General features: G+C 55.6%; 1 protein-coding gene across 1 annotated transcript; it reads right to left on the minus strand.

The window, feature by feature from the left end:
* Positions 1 to 856: 856 nt before the first annotated feature.
* SMIM23 (small integral membrane protein 23) lies at positions 857 to 2,501 on the minus strand. The gene is made up of 4 exons (XM_056112363.1): positions 2,415 to 2,501; positions 1,512 to 1,563; positions 1,305 to 1,372; positions 857 to 1,063 (listed from the first exon to the last, which is right to left on the minus strand). Exons 1-4 carry the CDS (start codon positions 2,499 to 2,501, stop codon positions 857 to 859), a joined length of 414 nt encoding a protein of 137 aa, XP_055968338.1.
* Positions 2,502 to 23,216: the final 20,715 nt, after the last annotated feature.

Here is a 23,216-nt window from a genome sequence, read left to right on the forward strand (position 1 = left end):
GCGGCCTCTGAGATTATGTAAACGGGACCCTTGGGACTTCCCAGAAACGGCATGGGTTCTAATGAATGCTTTCTGCGCAGGACTCCATTAAAACATGGGGTGGGGGAGGGGAGGAAAGGGCCGTGAGCGAGGAGGGCGGTTCCCGTAACAAGCATCCTTGGCTCCGAGTCCTCTCCGGGATGGGAGGGGGGCAAGCCAGAGGCCTGCTTGGAGTCGGAAGACGTCCCCGAAGGGTCCAGGGGAGCCGAGCTGGGAGGGGGCTGCAGCGATGGCCCGTCTGCCAGCAGAACCGTCACGTAGTGACACAGAGTGGGCAGGGACAGTGGCGAGGGTCCAGCTGCGGCTTTCCGGGTTTCCCACCTGGACCTGTTCCCATCCTGGGACGGGTCGTATGGCGCTACCACCAATACGGGCCGTATCTCATCTGCTGTCCCCCTTTGTGCCTTGGCGTCTTTCATTGCCACGTGGGCTCGTTTCTTCCGGCCGTAGCATCTTCCCAAGGGCCCCCAGGCCGGGGGTCATCCATCCTCCCCATCCCCCCCCCACCGCAGTCTACATACCAGTCCCTGCCGCAGAGGCTGGCCTGGAGCGCTGGTGCCAAGTGGCACCCGGGCGCAGGGAGGCTTGGGAGGGAGTTCCCATAAAATACGAAAGCACCTGGTAGGCACACACCAGCCCTTTGCCCCCACCTCTGCCTCCTGTCCCCACCCGCCCTTTATCTAGCTGTTCCGAGCATCCTCCCGGAGCCCCGAGCTGACGCCCCCCCCCCCCCCGCGCCAGAAGCACCCGCAACCGCCGAGTTGAGTGCCCCAGTGGCTTTATTCCGGGGTCCGCCCTGGACGCCTCTCCGGGCCCCTCACGCGTGGTTCCGGAGGCTGGAGCAGGTCTCAGGGGGCTCCCCCAGCAGGGCGTCCAGCCAGCCCTCCAGGTCGCGCACCAGCCGCTCCAGCTCCCGCACCTCCCCCTCCAGCCGCTCCAGGAGCACCTGCAGGCTCTCCTTCAGCCACCGCCGCAGGGCCTTCATGGGCTGCTCCCGGGGCTCGCTGGCCGGGTAGTTCAGGCCCTGGAAGGCGGACACGCGGGCCGCCTTGAGCGTTCCGTCAAGCAGGACCACCGCCCCCGCCGCCCCCTCCACCCCCCCAGCTTTGCAACCCTGCCCCAAGTCCCATCACATCTCGTCCTCCCGGCTAACTCCTATGTAGCCGCCAACAACATCCGGCCTGCCAGAGCCGCCTCGGGGAAGCCCTCCCAGACTGCGCCCCTGCCGCACATCCCCTCCATCAGTGCCTTTCCGGACACGTTACCGGGGAGGCAGCAGAGCTCTGGGCGAGGTTACATCCTCGGATTCTCTCGGACGCATCCCAGCTTCTTCCTGCAACACGCACAGGGCACCCCTTAAGAGAGGCAGAGAGCGGCAGGGGGACCAAAGTCCTTCCTGGGCCAGCACTGAGCCCAGACTGCCCAGCGCAGGAGCTCTGCCGCTACCCTCCCCCCCCGCCCAGGGCGCTCACCTGTCATGCCAGTGCACAGGTACAGCACCAAGATCAGCAGTGCCAGCAGCGTCTGCGGGGAGAACCGGGGACAGAGCAACTCATGGCCTTCTACTGTCCCTCCCTCCCTCCTCTTCCTCACTTCACCCTGCCACTCCCCTGTCTCCAGTGAGCGTTCATGTAGGCACTGGAGATGTCCCCATGGATGTGCTTTGACCAGCGCATCTGTCTTTCCCTGCGGCGACCCTGGCATGAACGTAGGCCCGACAGTCTAGAAAGTTCTAGAAAGTTCCTTGCAACCCCACACTCTTTACCTGCCTGATGGCCCAGAGGGAAACACAAATCTGCCTTCTGTTACCCCAGAACAGGGTTGGTGTGTTCTAACATATCCTCAAGGGACAGATCGACTCTTGGATTCATCTACTTTTGTTTCCTGTTTGGGGGCCACAACCGGCAGTGCTCAGGGGTCAGTTCCTTGGTTGGCTTGGGGGGGGGGCGCCTAATGGGGTGCTGGGGTTTGTGGATGAGGTCAGTTCTCAGGAACATTTCAGTCATGTTGGGTGTGTGTGTGTGTGTGTGTGTGTGTGTGTGTGTGTGTGTGTGTGTGTGTGTGTGTTTCCAGGCTGTGGACAGTAATAGTTACTTGGCCCCTCTGAGTTTCCATCTCAGCCCTGAGAACAAACACTGTACTACAGGCGGGGGGACGAGCCCTCTGGGTCACCCTGTGCACCCATTCACGCGCCCGGTCCCTCAGTCTGCCCCTCCCAGGCAGCCGGGGTTCTGCAGGACACAGAAGGGAACTTCCCGGCCTTCCTGGAATCGGGGGGTCACCAAAGCCATGAGCTAAGACCTCTCTGCGGGGTCCCCCGGGGTCTGGCCTCGGAGTCAGACCCCAGGCCTGGTCCTGGGCCCTGCTGGCCTCACCTGCTTCTTGTCCTCGCTCGGACTGTTCCTCCGCTCCACCAGCTCGCCGGCCACGCGCCCCCTGCTGCCCGCCTGTGGGATCACCATGGTCTCGGGCGAGGCTGCCCCAGGGGGAGGGGAAGCCCTCCTGAGGGCAGGCACAGGGGTGGTTCTGGCTTCCGGCTGCTGCTCACCTGGCATCCCTCCAGCCCTGAGCTCTGATGTCACAGAGCTAGGGCCAGCAAGGCCCTCCTGCGGTCATCACCCTCATTGCCCCTGCTGGCCCCTTCCCATGCACAGCAGAGTATAATGACGGGAAAGAAATGCATCCAGAGATGAGGTTCCTGGCTGGCCGCCCCGCCCCAAGGGGACTCAGGGCAAGGACCCAGCCTTCAGGCTTGAGCTGGAGGGGGTGCGGTGGGCTCCCTTATGCCCCCTCTCACTTTCCCCTGATGCTTTCTATATATAGAACTCCCCAGAGTCACTTGTTTAAAAAAAAGTTTATTTATTTATTTTGCTTTTTGGGTCACACCCAGCGATGCTCAGGGGTTACTCCTGGCTCATGATCTCAGGAATTATTCCCGCCGGTGCTCAGGGGACCATATGGGATGCCGGGGATCGAACCCAGGTTTGGCAGAAGCCCTACCCGCTGTACTATCACTCCGGCCCCTAGAGTCACTTTTTAAGGAACACATTTTGTGTAGGGAATACAGAAAGTCAATTTTTTTTCCTTTTTGGGTCACACCCAGCGATGCACAGGGGTTATTCCTGTCTCTGCACTCAGGAATTACTCCTGGCGGTGCTCAGGGGACCCTATGGGATGCTGGGAATTGAACCTGGGTTGGCCACGTGCAAGGCAAATGCCCTACCTGCTGTGTTATCACTCCAGCCCCCACAACATCAATTTTTAAATTTTGCAGCACTGGGCCAATTAGACAGGAGTTGATGGACCTTTTAGCTTTTTTTCAGTGGCTACATTTTGGTTATTGGTATGCTAGAAGTATGTAAATTAGATTAAATTTATCTTGGAGGGGGGGACATGATATTCCCAGATGATGATTTTTTTTTTATCTTTTGAAAATACACTTCCAGTGTTTAAATAAAAGGTCATTTTTTTAAAGTTCACATCAGTGAAAACGTCTTTTTTTTTTTTTTAGGAACACACTACCACGTGTGTGTTCCTTAAAAAATACGCGGCAATGCTCAGTGCTCAGGGGTCGCTCCTGGCAGTGCTGGGGGTCATACAGTGATGAGGGTCAAACCTGGTGCTCCTGTGTGCAGCCCTGAGCTCGGGTCACTGAGCCATCTTTGATCTCTGGAGCCTCCCCCCCCCTTTACACACTGTGATTTACAAAGTTTTTTGATGATTTGTTACAGGCATTCAATATTCCAACTCCAATCCCACCACCACTCTCCTGGATACTTTTATTTTTTATTTTAGTATTTTTTTTGGGGGGGGGTGACATCCGGCAATGCACAGGGGTTACTCCTGGCTTTGCACTCAGAAATTACTCCTGGTGGTACTCAGGGGACCCTATGGGATGCTGGGAATTGAACCCAAATTGGGTCCTGGATACTTTTAAATGGAACCTGGAGTGGAGATAGTCATCGATTCCCACAAAATCACATGGGGACCCAGTGTCCCCCATGATTAAGCCCACAGTGAGATGCCACAATGCCAAAATGTCTAAAACAAAAAATGAGGAAAACTCCTGGTGCTGGTGAGCATGAAGAGAATCATGCTCCTCGAACACTGCGGCTGGGACTATCTCATGGTGCCACCATTCTGGAAAATATCATCCCACAAAACTAAAACATCCTCCCCCACAACAGCAGCCCTCTGGCTCAGGGGTGCTGTGAGCCACCAAGGCCATTCCTGGCAGTGCCAGGCCGTGGGGAGAAACTCGGGGCACGCAAACAAGCACTTCAGCCTTCTGAGCCATCTTCCCCATCCGAGACGTTTTTCATTCCTTCGCATGATTCTTTGGAAACGCATCCAGACTGTCACTTGTACTTCCCCAGTGGCTCGCTCGTGGTTGGCACATGGTTTTCTGTGGCATCCTTAGCCCAGTTATGTTGGCCTGCTCATTCACGGGAAGACAGCAGAGCTGTTTCCAGTCTTGGACTCAAGCAAAGGGCTGATCCGGAATTCCTTGTGCAGATTTTTTTTATGGGAATGAAGTTCCCATTTTTCTGGGATGCCTCAGAGGGTGGTTCTGGGTGATATAATTGCGTGGTAGTTTTGTTTTTTTTTTCTTTTGTTTTTTCTTTTAGGGTCACACCCGGCGATGTTCAGGGTTTCCTCCTGGCTCTGCTCAGGAATTATGCCTGGTGTTGCTTGGGGGATTATATGGGATGCCGGGAATTAAACCCGGGTCGGCCACGTGCAAGGCAAACACCCTACCCGCTGTGCTATCTCTCTGGCCCCCACGTGGTAGTTTTGTGGGATGGTTTTCCTCCCCGCATCATGTCACCATGAGACAGACCCAGCCAGTGTCCGAGGGATACAATTCTCCTCATGCTCACTGGCACCGGGTATTCCCATCATTTTAGGCATTTTGGCATCCTGGTATCGCACTGTGGGATTAGCTGCCCCCAGTGACTGTTGCGTTGGTTCGTGGCCATTGAGTTTTGGGAGTTCATTGTATTATCTCAGACTAGTCCTTGTTTGCACATACAGGTTGTGAATACTTTGCTCCCAGTTTTCAGCCTCTTCCTTTACCTTCTTCATGTGGACATTTGCAGAGAAAAAAATATTTGAATTCTGATAAGGTCAGTTTGTTATTTTTTCCTTCCTAAGTCATCATTTAGTTGTCAGTTTTAAGAACTCTGTTTAGAAATAGACTTCTTAAAAAGAAGAATGTTTGTAACTTTTTTTTTCTTTTTGGGTCACACCCGGCAATGCTCAGGGGTTACTCCTGGCTCTGCACTCAGGAATTACTTCTGTCAGTGCTCAGGGGACCATATGGGATACTGGGAATCAAACCTGGGTCGGCTGTGTGCAAGGCAAGCGCCCTACCTGCTGTGCTATCGCTCCAGCCCAAGAATGTTTGTAACTTTTAATGAATTAATTTGGTTTTGGGGCCACACCAGGTGATGGTACTCCTGGCTCCACACTTGGGGATCACTCCTGGTGAAGTTCAGGAGAGCCATATGGGATTTTGGGGATCAAACCTGGGTCAGGGTCCTTACTTGCTTTACTATATCTCCCCAGCCCCTAATTTTGATGTTTTATAGTAAAATTCATGATCTATTTGAGAAAAAGAATTTTAACTTAGTGAGAGGGTTAGGTTCATTTTGTGTTTGGGGGGTGGGGTGGGTGTTGGGTAACACCCAGAGGTGCTTAGGGCTTACTTCTGCTCCTGGTAGGGTTCGGGGACCCGTACGATGCCACATCAAATTGTGATTGGAAGCCTGTAAGACCAGTTCTTGGCCCCCCTGGGCTCTCTGCACCTGAGGCTCTTTCCCTAGTTGGTGTCTGTTCATTCAGGATGGACTGTGGGAAATGTTACCCTTCCCTTGGAGTCCTTTTGCACCTTTATCAGGACTCCTTGAAAAGTCTCTGGGAATCATGCCTGAGTCCTGTCTGGGTTCCCTGTTTCATTGTATCTATCCTGGTATAAAAGTTTCATTCTACTTTGTTTCCGGCTTACCTTAAAGTCTACAATGTTTCAGCGCCCTGTTTGATTGTATCAATGTTTCACTCGCTCTCAGTTCAGTACCCGTAACTCTAACCTGGGTTTCAGCCTCCAGCCTTGCCTTGCACGGGTTCCACAATTTTAGCTGTTCACCAAGCTGAAATTCAGTTGGCAAGGGTGAGTTCCTCCACTTTGTTCTTTTTCAGGATTGTTCCAGCAATTGTGGAGTTTATGAATTTTCAGATAAACTTGGGAATAAGCATCTCTGGTCCTCCCCTGACCTCCCCCCCGCCCCCAAAGAAAGACGCTGAGCTGGCTGGGATTTGATAGTAATTCCATCCAGGCCTCTAGAGTGCTTTGGGGGAAGTTGACTTTCTTCCTATTGTCGAACATGGTCTTTTCCCATTTATTTTTTGGGTTTCCTTTTGTTCTTTTATCAGAACCCTGTGATTTTCCACATGCAGATGCTATACAAAATAGATCCTTCATTAAGTGCCTATTTAAACATTTTACTTTGTGTGTGTGTGTGTGTGAAGGCCTGCACCCAGTGGTGCCCAGCCCTTACTCTGGGCTCTGCTCTCAGGGAAACTCCTGGTGCCTTGGGGGGCCATGTGGGGTACCAGAAATGGAACTTGCACTGGCTGCTTACGAAGCAAACGCCCTGCCTGCTGTCCTGGCTCTCCAGCCTCAGATATTTCATTTTCCTTGGACTTCTCTCCCCATTTCAAAAACTCCACCACTGAACTGTACATATGAAGCAGTGATGAGTTTCCCACATGTTAGGAGTCAATAATGTTAATTTATTACATATTCTCGAGATCAGGGCTGCTTCAACTTTTTCCCACTCAGACTTTCCCCACCCTGGCGACCCCCTTATCATGCCGAGACGTGGCCTGGATACACACTGCCAAAGGCGCACTGTGACAGGGTTTATTCAGAATTAATGTTTGGTTGTTGCATGTTCAGAAACCTTTTCCGGGGGGCCACGTCTCACCGCCTCCACGTGCGGCTGTTGGGCAGCTGGGGCGGGCCCCACCTTCTGAGCTGTCCTGTCTCCAGTGACAGTGCTGCAGCCTGTCACCTACCAGTGCTAAGATGAGTTGCAGGAAGGGGTGATGAGCAGCTTTCGTCCATGGTCCCGAGGGCCCGTGTGTGTTGAGGCTGGTTGTGTGTGTTTGCCCGCGGGAGGTCACATGAGCTGCAGGTGCTGCCCGCATGGTTCTCTCGTCAGACCCAGCGTGGCTCAGAGACGGTCTCACTAAATGTGCAGAGCGGGTGGTCCCCGGCGCTGCCCAGAGCCTGGCCTTCCTGAAGGTGGCCGCCCTGCCGGGCTTCCGGGCAGCCCGGGGAGACTCTGGCTGTGGGTGAGCTTCAGCTGCTGCTCTGGCCTGCCTTAAGCTGAGGCAGGATTCCCCTTCAGACCACGGACATGTCACGCGTTCAGTGGACTCCCTTCTCCCCCTCCAGCCCTGGGACGACCCCAGTTTCCAGGATCTCGTCCCACCTCCCGCCCTCCTGCTATCCACACCCCTGCTTCTGTCTGTCCTCATGGTCCATGGTGTTGGGAAGGGGACCGAGGAGACAGTGCAGTGGGGTGCACATGTTTGGCATGCTCAAGGACCCAAGTTTGATACCTGGCACCAAATGCCGCCAGCACTCTAGGGTACAGCCCTGCGGGCCACTGGGGTGGCCCTCATGGGGTGACCCTCGTGGCCCCTAGCACTGCCGGACCCTGCAGCACCGTGTGGCCCGTGAAGCATGGTCGGCTGTGTATCACCAGAAGTGGCTTTTGGTCCCCTTACCACTACTTGGGAGCCAGAGCTGCCCCCCAGAAATGACTGAGTCCCCAGCACTGGGCAGCCCTGGTGTCACTGTCACAGCTGACATTTGCGGGGGATGTTATCCCATTTTACAGATAAGAAGACTGAGGCTGACAGGGGTCCAGTCACTTTCCCGAAGTTCCTCTCATGGCTCGTGGGAGGCGAGGCTGCGGTCCGGAGCCCTCTGATGGTGTGTCCACATCCGGGCTCCCGACGCCGTGATTTGGGGGAGCTGCTCTGGCCTGCCAAAGGCGCATTGCCCCCACTCGTGGAAAGAAAGTGTGTTTGGCCCAGATCGTTCCTGGCACTGTCTTCTCCAGCTCCCGACTGGAGCAGTGCCCCCCCAGCCCCCATCAGCTCCTGCTTTGCGGCCTGCCCAGGACCAGCATGCTTCGTGGCCGTCCTCACAGTGGCTCGGGGCCCCACAGGAGGAATCAGGGCCGCTCCAAGCTGGAGCTCGGCCACCATGGGCTGCCCAGAGATCGGGGTTCATTTCACATCTGCAGGGGCCCGCCCGGGAGCCCCTCGCAGAGACCTGTGCAATGGGCGGTCCTGGCCGGGAGTGTGCTCGGGGTGCCCAGTGCCCTCCCGCCTGCAGTGCCAGGGAGCCCGGGCATAGGAAGCGCAGTCCTGCGTGCTGCTCCCAGGCGGGGGGCCACATCCCAAGTCCTCGTCCTCCCCCTGCTCTGTCACCACAGCCCACGGTGCCCCGGGCAGCCGACAAGTGAGGTGTGAACATGCGCCTTCACACACGGCGTTGTCAGGGCTGCCTGTGGGGACGGGCCCACGCCCCAAACACCCTGCCGCATGCCCCATTAAGCAGAGGGTTCGAGGGGGGGGAAGCTGGGGAGAGCGGGATTAATTTATGAGCCGTGCTGCTGCCTGGACGGGTCATTACACCCGCCCCGAGTGCGCTTCTAGACTTACTGTACCCCCGTCCAGGGGATCTTTTGTCATCTGCCAAGTATTCTGCCCGTATTGTTCTAGGCACCTCTGCTGGTCATTGGGCTAATTTATTTCAGTCGGAATTTCAGGACCAGACACAACTCTTATTACTCACTGCTTCGGAGAGGGAATAAAAGAGCAATTGATATTTGGAAAAATGAAAAATATGTCCAGAAGATTTTGGGTCCTGAGGCCAAGAAGAAGAAAGAAAGAAAAGTGTGTGTCTGTGTGTGTCTGTGTGACTGTGTGTGTGTCTGTGTGTGTCCGTGTGCATGTGTACGCACACCCGTGTGTGTATGGGGCAGGGAGCTAGGGGAGGCGGAGGTGGCTGAGTGCAGCCCACCTCAGATGCAGTAGGGGTCTGTCTGTCTTGGATGAATGAATCAGTTGCTGGCCTAGCCCTGGAACGCAGTAGACACACGGGTCCCCTGCACATGACTTCAGCGGCCACATGCCAGGGCTCGGGGCTGGGGGGAGGGGCTGCTGGCCTCAGGAAGGGAGAGTGTTCTGGGGCCCCCTGCTTTCATCCCAGGTCCCCACATGGGTGCTGGGGGTGTTTGGAGCGGACACGGGTCTCAGGAGCAGTGTGCTGCCAGCCGGTGATGGAGCTGGGCCGAGGGCTGACTGACATTCTCATGTCAAGGTTCTTGAAAAGGGGTGTGTGTGTGTGTGTGTGTGTGTGTGTGTGTGTGTGTGTGTGTGTGTTGGGGGGGGTTGTCACACACTTGGCCTCTGGGCTGCCCTTTAGCTGTGGTGCTGGCACATCCTGGCCGAGCAGCTGTGAGACTCATCCTGGGGCAGCTCTCTGCTCTCAGCGCACATGTGTGTCGCCCTGGGGATCCAACCCGTGGCCTCGGGTCCGCCAGACAGGTGCTTCCGCCCTGAGCCGGTGCTTGGTGACCCCTGAGAAACAAACAAAAGCCCAGACCCATTTTGTCTGCCACCCGGACAGGGCTGACACTTCCTGCCGGCCCAGGTACATGCTGGGAGTAGGGCTGGGGTCCTGCAGAGACTGGAGTTGGAAACCGGGCTTCCCTGGACTCTGGCCAGCGGGAGAGCGGGCAGTGCCACGGGGTGTGTGTGCAGGATGCAGGGGTCCCCGTTTGCTCTCGTGCCGGGGGCTCCGGGCCAGGCTGCATAGTCCCACCAGCGCCCAGTGGAGATGGGGGTGTGCCTGGGCCGTTACTGCTGGAGACACCGAGCCAGAGTACTCAGCTTCCCCTAGGCAGGTTCTTCGTCCTCCCAGCGTGCGCCCTGCAGTCCTGGAGCCGGGGAGAGGCAGCCAGGGAAACCGAGGCTGAGGGCGCTCAGGGGCTTCCCTGAGACCACGGAGTTTGGTTTTTTTTTTTTTTTGCTTTTCGGGTCACACCTGGCGATGCTCAGGGGTTACTCCTGGCTTTTCACTCAGGAATTACTCCTGGTGGTGCTCGGGGGACCATATGGTATGCTGGGAATTGAACCCGGGTTGGCTGCGTGCAAGGCAAATGCCCTACCTGCTGTGCTATCGCTCCAGCCCCAACCATGGAGTTTAAGGCCTCTCCGCGCCTCTCCCCAGGGCCCGCACAAGGAAGACCTTGAGCGTGAGCGTGGGAAGTCCAGAGGAGCCCACTCTGCAGCCGGCCGCCCTGTGAGCCAGCACCATAGCAGAGCGCCCCTTGGGCTGGCCGCGGAGCCCCAGGGTGAGGGGCCGAGCTGTGCAACTGCCTAGGCCGCCGGTGTTGTTCTCTCCCTGTGTCTGCCAGAGACTGTGCAAGGCCTGTGTCCTCGAGCTGGGGGCTGGCCCTCTCTGGAGGTGTGGCCCTTGCATGGGCGTCCCGCCCACAGGGGGAGGTCCAGGCTTGGCTGCCGGCTCAGGCAGAGATGGCGACCCAGAGAGACCCAGACGTTGGTTTCTGAGGGGTTGGGAGACTGGACAGCTCACGTGTCTTGAACACAGGACCTTGGTGTGTGCAGGGGGTGGGGCGCGGAGTTGGGAGGAAGTGATTGGCAAGTTTCTAGACATGGGGCCAGAGAGACAGGACAGCGGGGAGGGCATTTGCTTTGCACGCGGCCGACCCGGGTTTGATCCCCAGCATGCCATGCGGTCCCCCGAGCACCGCCAGGACTAATTCCCAAGTGCAGGAGTAACCCCTGAGCACCACTGGGTGTGCCCCTCCTCCCCCAATTAAAACCAAAACCGTTTTTAAAAAGAAACAAAACCCTGAATAGTTCCTAGACATACCTCTAGCTTCGGGGAGGCCTCCTGAGCCCTGGGCGCCAGTGCAAACCTGGGGTTTTACAGTCCACTAAATGCAAGCCTGGGGCCAGCACTGTTTCCTCAGGAGCCCCCGTCTCCCCTGCTGGGCTGCGGTCAGTGCCTCCCATTCTGCCACGGGGAGGTCTTGTTGTTCTGTAGCCCAGAGTCAGAGCGGGGATTCGAACCCAGGCCGGAGCCAAGTCTGCGCACGCCCCCGCGGGGCCGGCTCCCGGTGCCAGGCTGCAGGCTGCCAGAGAGAAGACCTTTGCGAGGCTCTGCGTCCTTGAAGGCAGACCAAAGAATTCCCTACAACTCGCGCCTGGCATTTCAAGTATTGGTTTATGGGTTTTTTTGGTGAGAATGTATCCAGGGGCCTATCACCCTTCGTGAAATAGATACTTTTCCAATCAAAGAGTCAGGCCAGAACTTGGCCGCACAGAAAACCACTTGTCTGGAATGCTTGCCAGCGGCCAGACGGCCCCACGGTTCAGAGAAGGGAAGCGGTCTCAGATGGACCCGGAGCCTGGGAGCGGAGGGTGGGAACGGCGGCCTCCACGCACGCTCAGGGCTGGGGCGCTCCTGGGCCGGCCAGCGTCGAGTCAGCCCTTTCTCGGGGGCTCTCGGGAGCCCCGGCAGCCGCCCCGGCCCGGCAGCGAGCTTTTATTTTATGAGGCTTTTCTCTCACGAAACCAAAACAGCAATTAAAGAAGGAAAAACCTTCTATCAACAAGTGTCTATAGTTCTCGTTTGCTCAACTTTTTCCAAACTTCGGGAAAAAAAAAATTGGAAGTGAAGTCGCCTTCTGAGAGAAGGTTTGGGAAGTATTTTCTTTCAGGTTCATTCAAAATAGGCCCACTCCCTTCCCCACCCCTTCCCGAAGCCCGATTTTTTCCAGTGGTTTCCACCATGTCCTGGCGAGGAACGGTGCGGGGTGTTTTTATGATCTCCCGCCACAGTTATGGGGACCCGCAGTTGACTCCGAGCAGGCCATCGCCCTGCTCCTGGACGCCGCCCGAGACCCCAGGTCCTGGCCCTTTGGATTGCCTAAGGCGGGCTTGCGCACACGCTGCCGGGGGCTGGCCGGGCAGCCGGGGCTGGGGAGCAGGCTGACCTGCGCGGCAGAGAGGTTTCCCTTAACCCTTCTGGGGTTTGCAGTTGAGGTTTATGCAAGCAGGAATTCTCTGTGGGGTGGAGCACAGCCAGGGAGTCTCAGAAAACTCCGTCTTCCACATTTGCTTTGCGCCGGCCAGACATCAATCTTAGAGGATATCCGTCTCCCTCGGAGGGCAGCTGGAGTTTATGGTTACTACACCCTGGTTAGGTTTTAATGCGTCAAACGCCCCCCGGCCCCGAGCCCAGGGAAAAGGCGAGCATGCCCTCAATAACTAACGCGGTCTTTCGGGCAGAAAGGAACAACCATTTTTTAAAATTTTTTTTTTATTCGTGAAACACCATGAGGTACAGTTGTAGATTTACAAATTTTTGTGCTTGGGTTTCCGTTGTACAATGATGGAGCACCCATCCCTTCACCAGTGCCCATTCTCCACCACCTCGGGTCCCAGTACCCCTCCCACCCCCCTCATCCCCCCATCCCACCCTGCCTCTGTGGCAGGGCGTTCCCTTTTGTTCTCTCTCTCCTTTTGGGTGCTGTGGCCTGCAAAAGAGGCATCTAGAATAGCCGAGATAAATACTGGGAACAACCATTTTTTAAACGTCAGGGAGCAGGGCTACCAAGGAGAGGGTTACATGTGTGCTCGTATGTGTACGTGAATAAAAAAAAAAAACGATACTTTGGGGGGAGATGTTTTCACTTCTTTCGGGACAAGCAAGTTCATTTTTCTGCCTCTGAAATCACAGATTGAGCTGAGGGTGGTTGTCTGTCTCCAAAATATATATATATAGGTAAAGGTAAAAGGTAAAGGCCCTCCCGTTGATCGTCGATTTGCTCGAGCGGGCCCAGTAACGTCTCCATTGGAGACTTTGTTGTTACTGTGTTTGGCATATCGAATACTCTCGGTTGCTTGCCATATATATATCTCAAATGCATGTACCCTTCCCTGCCCTTTTGAAAAGTCTTTAATAATGAAATGCCATTGGTGGCTGGGGGTAGGGGTTGGGGTTGGGGTTTTGGGCCACAACCAACTGTCCTCAGGGATGTTCTTGGCTTTGTGCTCAGGAGTGACCCCTGGTGGTGCTCCAGGGGCTGTGCGGTGCCAGGGATCCGAGCCAGGGTCTACTGCCTGCTTAGCAAGAGCCTCAAGCCTGAATCTTCTCTTGGTTTATCGGGAATTCATCGCTGATCTGTGGCCCACAGCCTGCCTGTGTCCCGGCCCCTGTCCCCCTTCCTCCTCCCCATTAGTGGGCAGGCAAAGGCGTCTCTGGGCCAGACACCGTCCTTTCATTGGTAAAACTGTGTATAAAGTTGCAGACAAAAAATATAGACCAAGAAAGATGGCACAGACCACATGTATCTCCGCGCACTTGTAAAAGTGGACGCTCTGCTGGCCACAGCTGGTGAGAAGTAGAAGTCTGCCCCTCCCACCCCTCTCGAGGTGGCCTCGTTCTGACTTTCCCAGCCTCACCGGCTCCTCTTTCATCTGAGGGGGGAGGGGCACACCCAGCATCTTTCATCCCGGGGGTCAGCCTGGCTCCACACTCAGGAATCATTGCTGGCAATGGTTGGTCAACCATGTGGGTTGCCGGCGATTGAACCCGGTTTGGCTGTGTGTAAGGCAAGTGCCCTCCCTGCTGTGCGAGCCTTCCGATCCTTCTAGGGAGCTGCTTCCCCAGACCTAATGTTTTATTACATACTGGCAACTGCCTCTGTCTGCATTTCTGTATGAAGGTAGGGAACCGCTTCTCTCTTTCCCCTTGACCTCAGCCTAGTCACCAACCTGACCCCAGAGTGGCCGGTTTTTCTTAACATGTACCATGAACCCACTGAGGAACCGAGCTTCCCGCCCCATCTCTATCTGTCACATGGTCCTGTCTGGGGCAGACAGACGGAGTGTCTGCCCCTGTGGCATCGGCAGTCTTGGGGACTGCACAGGCTCTCGGAGCATTCAGACACTCGGGGCTGGTCTTCGTTGCAGGTTCTTGGCGGGAGTCAGCGTTTCTCTAAAGAGTGGTGGGTTTCTCTTCACTGGTAGCATTTCATGAGTGCCAGTGGTCATCTAGTAACTACTGCCAGCCGTGATCTCTAGCAGTAATTTATTCTCCGAGCAGTGCTGTTATTGCTATGTTGGATCTTCTTTGCTATTCCATGTGGTCCTTGTCACTTCCTCTCAGGTTATTTTATCTCTTAAAAATTGTCTATTGACTTTTTTCCTCTCACACATATTTCTCGTAGGCGTTTCTGTTGTGCTGTCTGCACTTAAAGTTACCTCCTGTTTGATATATATATGTATTATATATATATATATGTATATTTCCCCCCTTTCATGTCTAAGTCTGACTTGAATTCTGTCATCTCATTTCCGAGGTTTTAGAATTTTGATTTATGTTGCTCTTAATGGTCTTTTTCTCCTAACTTATTTTGAAATAATAGGTTGGAATTTTAGTCTCTTTTTAAAAACATTTTTCTGGTGTGCTTTTAATTCATTGGAATACCAGTCTGTGCTTTCATCTCTATTTCCTCCCTACACCCCCCCCACCCCCGCTTCAGTAATTGCTTAGGATTTGTTCTTGATACTTTTTTTCCCCCTTCAGTTAATCATTTTTATATGAATTTAATTCTCCTGAACCTCTAGAAAGAATGTCAGTCTGAGACGCTTTTGTAACTTCACGGTTTCCTCTCTGGTTAGTTTCCTATAAAGTCCGCTGTAGCCGCTTTTAGAGGTTTCCTGGCTCTGTTCTTTCCCCCAGTTTATCTGTGCTTTTCATTCCTTTGCCTCTCTCTAGCCCTCCCCCCCCATCCCCGCCTCCCATCCTTGCCTAGTTTGGGGCCACGCCTGGCTGTGCTCAGGGCTTCCTCCTGGCTTTGTGCTCAGGGATCGCTCCTGGTGGGGCTTGTGCAAAGCAAGTGTCTGGCCTGCCGTGCTGTCTCTCTGTGCGGTCCTTGTCCTTTGAGATTCGGATGCCACCTGTCTGGGCGCTGCCGTCCAGATCCCACCCACAGAATTCTCACAAGGGCTGACCTGGCTCTGTGCTGAGGGCTCACTCCCGGCATGGCTCGGGGGACCGGATGCGGTGCCCGGGATCAAGCCCAGGTGAGCCTGCAGCAAAGCCAGTGCTGTACCCGCTGTATTATCACTCGGGCCTCAAGCTGAGCATAGGAAGCAGGACACTGTGCTACGCGCGGGGACGGGTTGCCGGGTACTGTGACCGCGGGGGAACGGAGGGGTGGGAGGGACATGCCGTGCCCTGGACTGGGCCTGCTCTCCTCGGGGCCCTCAGGGGCGCTGGGACATCCACAGGAGGTCAGGGAACAAAGTCAGCAGGGGGACAGCGCAGATGTGCTCCCAGAAGTCCATGATGTGACTGTCAGGCCACGTGGCGGTGCAGCTCTCGGTGACCTCTGTCACTGGGGCACAGGTCGGAGAGATGGAGAAGAGATGAGGGAGGGAGGAAGGTTTCTGGCAGGGCAAGGGAGGTGAATCCTGAGTGATCGTGGCCCCCCCCCCACCTCCCCAGCACCTGTCACTGTGCCAGTTTCCCTCTGATTGTGGGGGGAGGCAGGGTGACCTCCCAGGCTTGCTCAGGAGTGAGTGTGTGGGGGGCATCGCTCCTGGTGATACTCAGACTAGAGAAGTTGTGCTCTGTGTGTGCATGCATATGCATGTGTGTATGTGTCCTGCGTATGTGCATATGTGTCGTGTGTACATGTGCATGTATATACATGTGCATATGTGTGTTTTCATGTGACGTGTGCGTGTACATGTGTGTCTGTATGTGCATGTGTGTGTCGTGTGTACATGTATGTATGCATACATATAAATATGCATATGTGTGTTTTCATGTGTGCACGTCTATGTGGGTGTCCTGTGTGTACACGTGCATGTGTGTACGTGTGCATGTGTGTACCATGTGCCTTCTTGTGTGTGCATGTGTATTTTCGTGTGTGTGCGTTTGTGTGCACGTGTACATGTGCATGTGTGTATGTGTATATGTATGAGTGTGCAAGTATGTGCGTGTGTGTGTGTGTGTGTGTGTGGTCAGGGTTGGGAGAGGCACCAGTGTTACACCTGCTGTTGTGGCAGGGGGTGGGTGAGAGAGAGCTTGTGGGTCCAGGCTTCACGCATGCAAGGCCTGTGGCTCTGGCCCCGGCCCGACCCTTTCTGTTGCCCTTCCAGTTCTAGAAGGAAAGTTCCTCGAAGATTCTGCAAGGCTGGCGACGAGGCTGTCCCGAGCCCGGGGCCCTGTGCATGGGAGCGAGGTGGTCTGCTGGCCAGAGGGGAGCTTGTGCGAGGGCCGAGTGCCAGCCCCAGCATGGCCCCGCCGCGCGCACACAGGGAGTGGACCACCCTCCCAGCCGCCCTCCCCTTTCTCCTCCCTGCAGCTGGGGCGGGGGCGGGGGGGGGGGGGTCAGATAAGCATCTGTGCCGGGAGTCAGCTCCTACTGGATCCCGCCCGGCCGGCCGACTGAGGTCCACCCAACACTAATTTTCATATGAGTTACATTAAAGAGTCTGATGGGAAAGTATGTCTTGGTTTAAAAATAGAATAATACAACAATAAATCAAGAAGAAAAAGCAAACCCCTCCCCTTGCTCCTCCCCACCCCCCCTTCCCGAAAAGATGAAAAGAAAAGGGAAAAAGTGAACGGTATGAAAATACCGTCCAGGCCAGGCATTTCAGATGTGATTTCCTGTGGCCTGCACTGTGAAGGCCAGCGGCTCAGACAGAAGGGCCTGGAGACCGGGGCGGCGGGTGGGGGAGGCCAGGCTGCGGCCCCACATACCCCCCCCCACCCCTGACACGTCAGAGGATTTTCCGAACCCCGTGGGCCACCCCACCCGCCGATGTGCCCCTCCCTTGCTCTGACACATTCCCCGTCATGGGTGGGGGTGCACAGTGGGGCTGCAGGCTGAGGGAGGCCGGAGCTCCGGCGGTCTCAGGGTGCGGGGGCAGACGGCTTCAAAGAGCTCTGTGGGGGGTGCCTGACGAAGACCGATGGGAAGAGTGAGTCCTGGTACAGCAGGCCCCGCACATGCCTGGTGTGCCGCTGGCCCATGCTCAGTCCCTGGCACCCCAGGTGGTGCCCTGAGCCCACCAGGAGTGACCCCTGAGTGCAGAGCCCTAAGGACAGCCAGGACTAGGACAACCAAGCAACAGCCTCAAAAACAGTGAGCTTGAGTTGGCCGAGTAAGCGGAAAGAAACCCCGCAGCCTCCTCCGTAGGGCCTGCCAAAAATATACTGAATGCCGCCCAGATCCTTTTTGGGGGGTTTTGTTTGTTTGGGGGCCACACCCCAGCTTCCTCCTGGCTCTATGCTCAGGGATCACTCCTGGAGGGGCTCGGGGGTCCTTCTGGATGCCAGAGATGGAACCTGGGCTGGCCGCAGTGTACGAGGCAAGCGCCCTCCCGGGTGTGTTGTCGCTCTGAACTCCTGAATCATCGTGTAGAGACCCCCTCCCCATCCCACTCACACTCCCCCTAATCCCAGCAGTCGCGGGCAAGGCTGGGAGGGCAGAGGAAAACATGATGTTCAGGTGCCAGTTCTGAATCCGACAGGGACTTTGTGACATGTTTATGGTACCAATTAGCCAGAGGCCTCCAGCGGGGCCCCGGGAATGAAGGGAGACGGTTGTCCCTCTGAGATACGCTCGGCTGGCCAGAGGCAGGCCGAGGCCAAGCCCAAAGAAGGAGCTCTTCTGGCAGGAAGGGTGGGGAAGGGGCAGAGCAGGAGGCCTGAGGGAAGCGGTCACATTCCCCATCCCAGAGAGTGAGGGAAGCAGGGCAGTTGGCAGCGGCCTGTCCTGTCCTGCACAAGGGACCCATGTCGGAGGCGACCTGGGCCCACCATTGGGCATCACGGGATGTGGAGTCTGGGCGGGGCGGCCCGTGGGTGTGGCCAGGGCGGGCACCTGACCCAGAGGGGCTTGAACCTGGGAAGCATCCCAAGATGGACTGGATCCGATTTAGAAACCACGAAAATGTTTCTGGTCTGCCAGGCAAGGCATTGGCAGCCGCCCCGCTCTAGACGCACACGTGTGTGTGTGTGTGTGTGTGTGTGTGTACGTGTGTACGTGTGTGTGTGCGTGCACACGCGTGCGCATGCGTGCATCTTGGCCATCAGCTGGAGACCAGCTGCATCTGATTAGAGTCCCCAGAAGTTCTCCCCACCACCTTCCCGAACACACATGTGACCCCTCGGAGGCTGTGAAGAAAACGTGATTTGTTCCTACCCGCGGCGGGGCTGGGGCTCCTTGGAGCCCTTCCATGCGGAGCCTGGAGAACAGGGTTCGGAGCTGTGGGTGGGGTGGGGTGCTGGGCAGGCCGGCCCGCTGAAGTCCACCTGCAGAAGACAAGAAGAGGGTGTGGGGGAGAAACAGGCGCCCGGCTCATGCCCCCTATCTCCACACGGATCCCATGCGCCCGACTTCAGGGACTGCTCGGGCGTGGCCTTCAAGGGCAGTCAAAGGAGGCCTTGTGGTTCTCACCTGCCCAACTGCATGGGGACTCCGGGCTCTGTTCAGTCCACTCAGCTGGCCGGGGAGGGCCAGGGCAGGACAAGGACAGTGCGTCCAGGCAGCCTGCAGAGAAGCTCGTTGCTTTTATGTATTTATTTTTGAGTTTCTGGGCCACACCTGGCAGTGTTTAGGGCTCACACCTGGCTCTGTGCCCAGGGAGCACTCCTGGGGGCGGGGGTGGCTGCAGGGCCTCTGTGTGGTGCTGGGGACGGAACCGGGTGGGCAGCATGCAAGGCCCTGCTCCGTGCTGTAGCTCCCGCCCCAAGGGAGGCTACTTCGGAACTGTGGTGTTGATGTTTTGAGGTCGTTCCTGGGGCTCTGGGGACCATGTGGGTACCAGGGATCGGAGCCAGGTCTGCCGCGTGCAAGGCAGGGTCCTCTCTGCTGTACTATGGTGTGTCACAGCAGCAGAGACCACTTCTCACCGGGTCCCCAGGGCAGGGCTCTTTGAGGGAGGCAGGAAGGGTGGGGCCACGCCTGGTGGTGTCCAGGGGATGCTCCTGGCCCTGCGCCTATGGTCCCAGGCCTGGGGGAACCATGTGGTGCCAGGGTTCAACCCCAGGCCTTCTGCATGCCGAGACTATCTAGGACTGTCCACCTCTCTCCGGCCCTAAGGCGGAAGTTGACCCGCCAGGCTGTGGAGGCAGCCAAGCACAGGGCCTTTCAGGAACCTCCTAGAAAAACCCTTTTGGTCTAAAAGTTGAGATTTTAGCTGGTTATGTTTTGGAGAAATGTGGGTACGGGAAGGGCAGAGAGGCAATAAGCAACCAAGGTGTGGCAGAGCCAACAGACACGAGCCAAGGCCGGAGCTGGCAGAGTTGGTAGGACTGGACTGGAGACGCTGTTCTGTCACTCACGGGCAGGGGCAGGTCACTCAGCCAGGACAGCCCGGGCAAGGCTGAAGCACAGGCCAGCTCCTCTGGGCAAGGAGGAACGGATACTGCCTTCCGCGTGCCTTGTCCCCCTGGGCTCTTGGGAACACAAGGGACGCACTCGGCTAGCTCTGTGGCCAAGGCCGCTTCAGGCCAGAGGCTTCAGCCATGGCAACTCCAGCTAGCAAAGCCCACCACTATCTTCGTGAAGGACCTGGACCTTCCAGCTCAACCCTGCATAGAGAACCTTACAAGTTCTGCCTCAGCGGACTGTATGTTAAGTGGCTATTGTCAGTGAAGGGCCCTGGAGCCACCCACTCACTCAGGGATGCAGAGACTCTGGGGAGGACCTGGTTCACTCATTGTGGGATGCAGAATCTCTGGGGGGGGGGGAGACCCGCTCACTCAGTGAGGATGCAGAATCTGTGGGAGGGAGGACCCGCTCACTCAGTGAGGGATGTAGAGTCTCTGGGGGAAGGACCTCCTCACTCAGTGAGGAATGCAGAGTCTCTGGGGGGGGGGGGGCGGGGAAAGACCCACTCACTCAGTGAAGGATGCATAGTCTTTGGCGGGGAGGACCCACTCACTCAGTGAGGGATGCAGAGTCTATGGGGGGCGGGGGACGACCCACTCACTCAGTGAAGGATGCATAGTCTCTGGTGGGGAGGAACCACTCACTCAGTGAGGGATGCAGAGTCTCTGAGGGGGAGGACCCGCTCACTCAGTGAGGGATGCAGAGTCTGTGGGAGGGAGGACCCGCTCACTCAGTGAGGGATGCAGAGTCTGTGGGAAGGAGGACCCATTCACTCATTGAGGGATGCAGAGTCTGTGGGAGGGAGGACCCATTCACTCAGTGAGGGATGCAGAGTCTCTGGGGGGGGGGGGAGGACCCACTCACTCAGTAAGGGATGCAGAGTCTCTGGAGGGAAGGACCCGCTCACTCAGTGAGGGATGCAGAGTCTGTGGGAAGGAGGACCCATTCACTCAGTGAGGGATGCAGAGTCTCTGCGGGGGGGGGAGGACCCACTCACTCAGTAAGGGATGCAGAGTCTCTGAGGGGGAGGACCCGCTCACTCAGTGAGGGATGCAGAGTCTGAGGTGGGGGAGGAGCCTCAGTCCCTCAGGGACCGAAGGACCCATGAAGTATGACCCGAGAGAAGACGGCGCATTAGCCAACCTCAGAAGGGATCATGGGTGGATCCATCCGTTCCAACATAGATGGACTTTGCCGGCAGAATGCTAGGTGAGACTAGCAGAGAGCTGAGGGACAAATAACTGGAATGTGGAGATGCGCAGAGGCAGAAATGAGAATTCCCGGGAAGGGAGGTGGAGGACAGGGAGTTCACTAGTTATTACAGTTTCTGTTTGGGGGAGGCCTGTTTTGGAAAGAAATAGCAGCGATTTTATATGATACTATAATCAATAATAAGCCGTGCATTTAAAATATTGTTAAAATGGCAAATGAGGCGATTCCTAACACAATAAAAATATCTCAACAACAAAATGGAGTAAGAGCTCCAGCTCATGAACAAACAGTGCCGAACTGGACTTTTTTAGAAAACACTCACAGCAAGTTGGTTATTATTTTTATTTGTTTATTTATTTATTTTTGCTTTTTGGGTCACACCCAGTGATGCTCAGGGGTTCCCCCTTGCTCTGCACTCAGGAATTACTCCTGGCAGTGCTCAGAGAATCATATAAGATGCTGGGAATCGAACCCGGGTCACCCGTGTGCAAGGCAAACGCCCTACCCGCTGTGCTATCGCTCCAGCCCCTCACAGCAAGTTTTAAACAACTATGTTGTGAGATACTTCAAATTCTAAAGTGATTGAAAGTAAATGTACATAAAAGATGTGTCTTATAGACACTAACAAAAAAATGGTTTTCCATGATACTCAGATCCGAGTGCTTAGCCAAATCAAATTTTTACCAAAAAGTAGTGCTTAGACATACATTTCTTGATGACAAAATGATTGATCTTTTTTTAGCAAATAAAAAAGACAAAATAATTCTAAATTTATGTAAAGCATGTAGCAGTGAACTGGAAAAACTCAAAGAATGGGGGAAAATCTAGACAAACAGTTGCAGATTTAACCTATCTATGAATCACCAATTCCACATCATTCCGCTACAGTAGACTGAAACCACGGTTAACCAACGTGACCTAATGGATGTTTACTCAGCACCAGCCCCTGTGGAAGGCCGAACACATAGCAAAGAACGTGGCATAGAAAACAAGCGTTAAGAAGTCTCAACAGGGCCAAAGCAATAGGACAGTGGGCAGGACGCGGTCGACCAAGGTTCATTCCCTGGCATCCCATATGGTCCCCCGAGCATCACCGGGAGTAATTCCTGAGTGCAGAGTCAGAAGTAGGGCCGGGGTCCCAACAGTTACTCTGAGGTTACAGGGACAGAGAAGGGTTTCACACCTATCTTTTTGCTCCCCTAAACCCCCCAAGGCCACCACGAACCCCATGAAAGCAAAGCCCAGTGCCAACTCGGGGTCTGCTGACAAAGCCCCACTCCTATCTCTTACTCAGCAGCTCTCAGGAGAAGCCACTGCTGTGGTCCTCACAGCTCATGATCAGAGATTGTCACATTTCTCTTTTGAAAATAATCTCTCCCTATCAGCCCCTGTTTTAAAATTGGAAGCTTTCTTTTTTGGGGGGGCGGGGGCGCGGGGAGACACACTTTGGCCTCTGGCTGCAGACTTGGACTTAAGGAGACCAGTTCCCTGATTGATCCTCGCCAGTGGCCCTCAGTCTGTCCATGGGGCTGAATCACTGCAACGGCCCTAGGAGGCTGGGGGTGGGATAGAGACCCCCACCTCTAAACCTTCCTGCCTGCCACTGGGTCGTCCCGTGCGCTGAGCAATCTGGGGGCTGGGCTTGGCTGCTCCCACAGTGTGACTTGAGGCCATGTGCTTTTTCCAGAAACCTCAGTGAACTCGTCACGAATGTTGAGGATGAAAACCCAGCAGGAAAGCCGGGTTCCGCGTGCCTGGTGAGGCTCGCAGTGCTGTGATCAGATTGTGCGAGTTAATGCTCAGTGGTTTTTGCTTGTTCGTTTGTTTCATTATTTCTCCATGTGTCTCCTCTGTCCTTGGTACCGGGCCAGGGCGTGGGAGAGAAAGAGGGTCCTGTTTGCAGCTTTTCTGGCTCCCAGACACACGAGACATTGAGGCCAGCACAGCTACTCGCTGGGTGAGGCTGACGGGCAGGGTGTGGAGACATGCAGAACATGGCAAGCGTTGCCAGCATTATGAAATTTGTTTAGCGTAAGAAATGATGCTCTGGGAGATATTCAGGTGGCAGGTGCGGTGCCCAGCTTGCACACAGCCTGCCTTCACCCCCGGCACTGCTCCCCTGAGGTGGGCATGGTCTCGGCAACCCCTGAGCACCAGCGGCTGCTGAGGCTGACTTCTTCTGGAAGTGGCCCTGGGGAACACTGCTGGACGCAGCCCCTGTTTAAAAAAAATATATGCTGTAACCACATTTTGTTTTGTTTTATTTATTTTGGGGCATTTCACTGGGTGTTGCTGGGGGACTGTGTGGTGTTGGCAATGTACCATCTCCCTGGCTCTAGATGTTTTGTTCTGGGACTGGAGACATAGCACAGTAGGTAGGGCGGGCACTTTCCTTTTTTTTTTTTTTACAAAGCCTTAGTCTTATTTAATTCATCA

Source organism: Sorex fumeus, unplaced genomic scaffold (genome assembly GCF_029834395.1).
Source record: "Sorex fumeus unplaced genomic scaffold, SorFum_2.1 ptg000017l, whole genome shotgun sequence".
Taxonomy (NCBI): Eukaryota; Metazoa; Chordata; class Mammalia; order Eulipotyphla; family Soricidae; genus Sorex; species Sorex fumeus.

Excerpts from the sequence above, each read along its gene's own strand:
- SMIM23 (XM_056112363.1), bottom strand. The coding sequence starts at position 2,501 with ATGGTGATCCCACAGGCGGGCAGCAGGGGGCGCGTGGCCGGCGAGCTG. Across the intron at positions 1,373-1,511 it reads CCTGTGCACTGGCATGACAG|GAAGAAGCTGGGATGCGTCC; the intron begins GTGAGCGCCCTG and ends TGCGTGTTGCAG. Across the intron at positions 1,064-1,304 it reads AGAGCTCTGCTGCCTCCCCG|GGCCTGAACTACCCGGCCAG; the intron begins GTAACGTGTCCG and ends TCCGCCTTCCAG.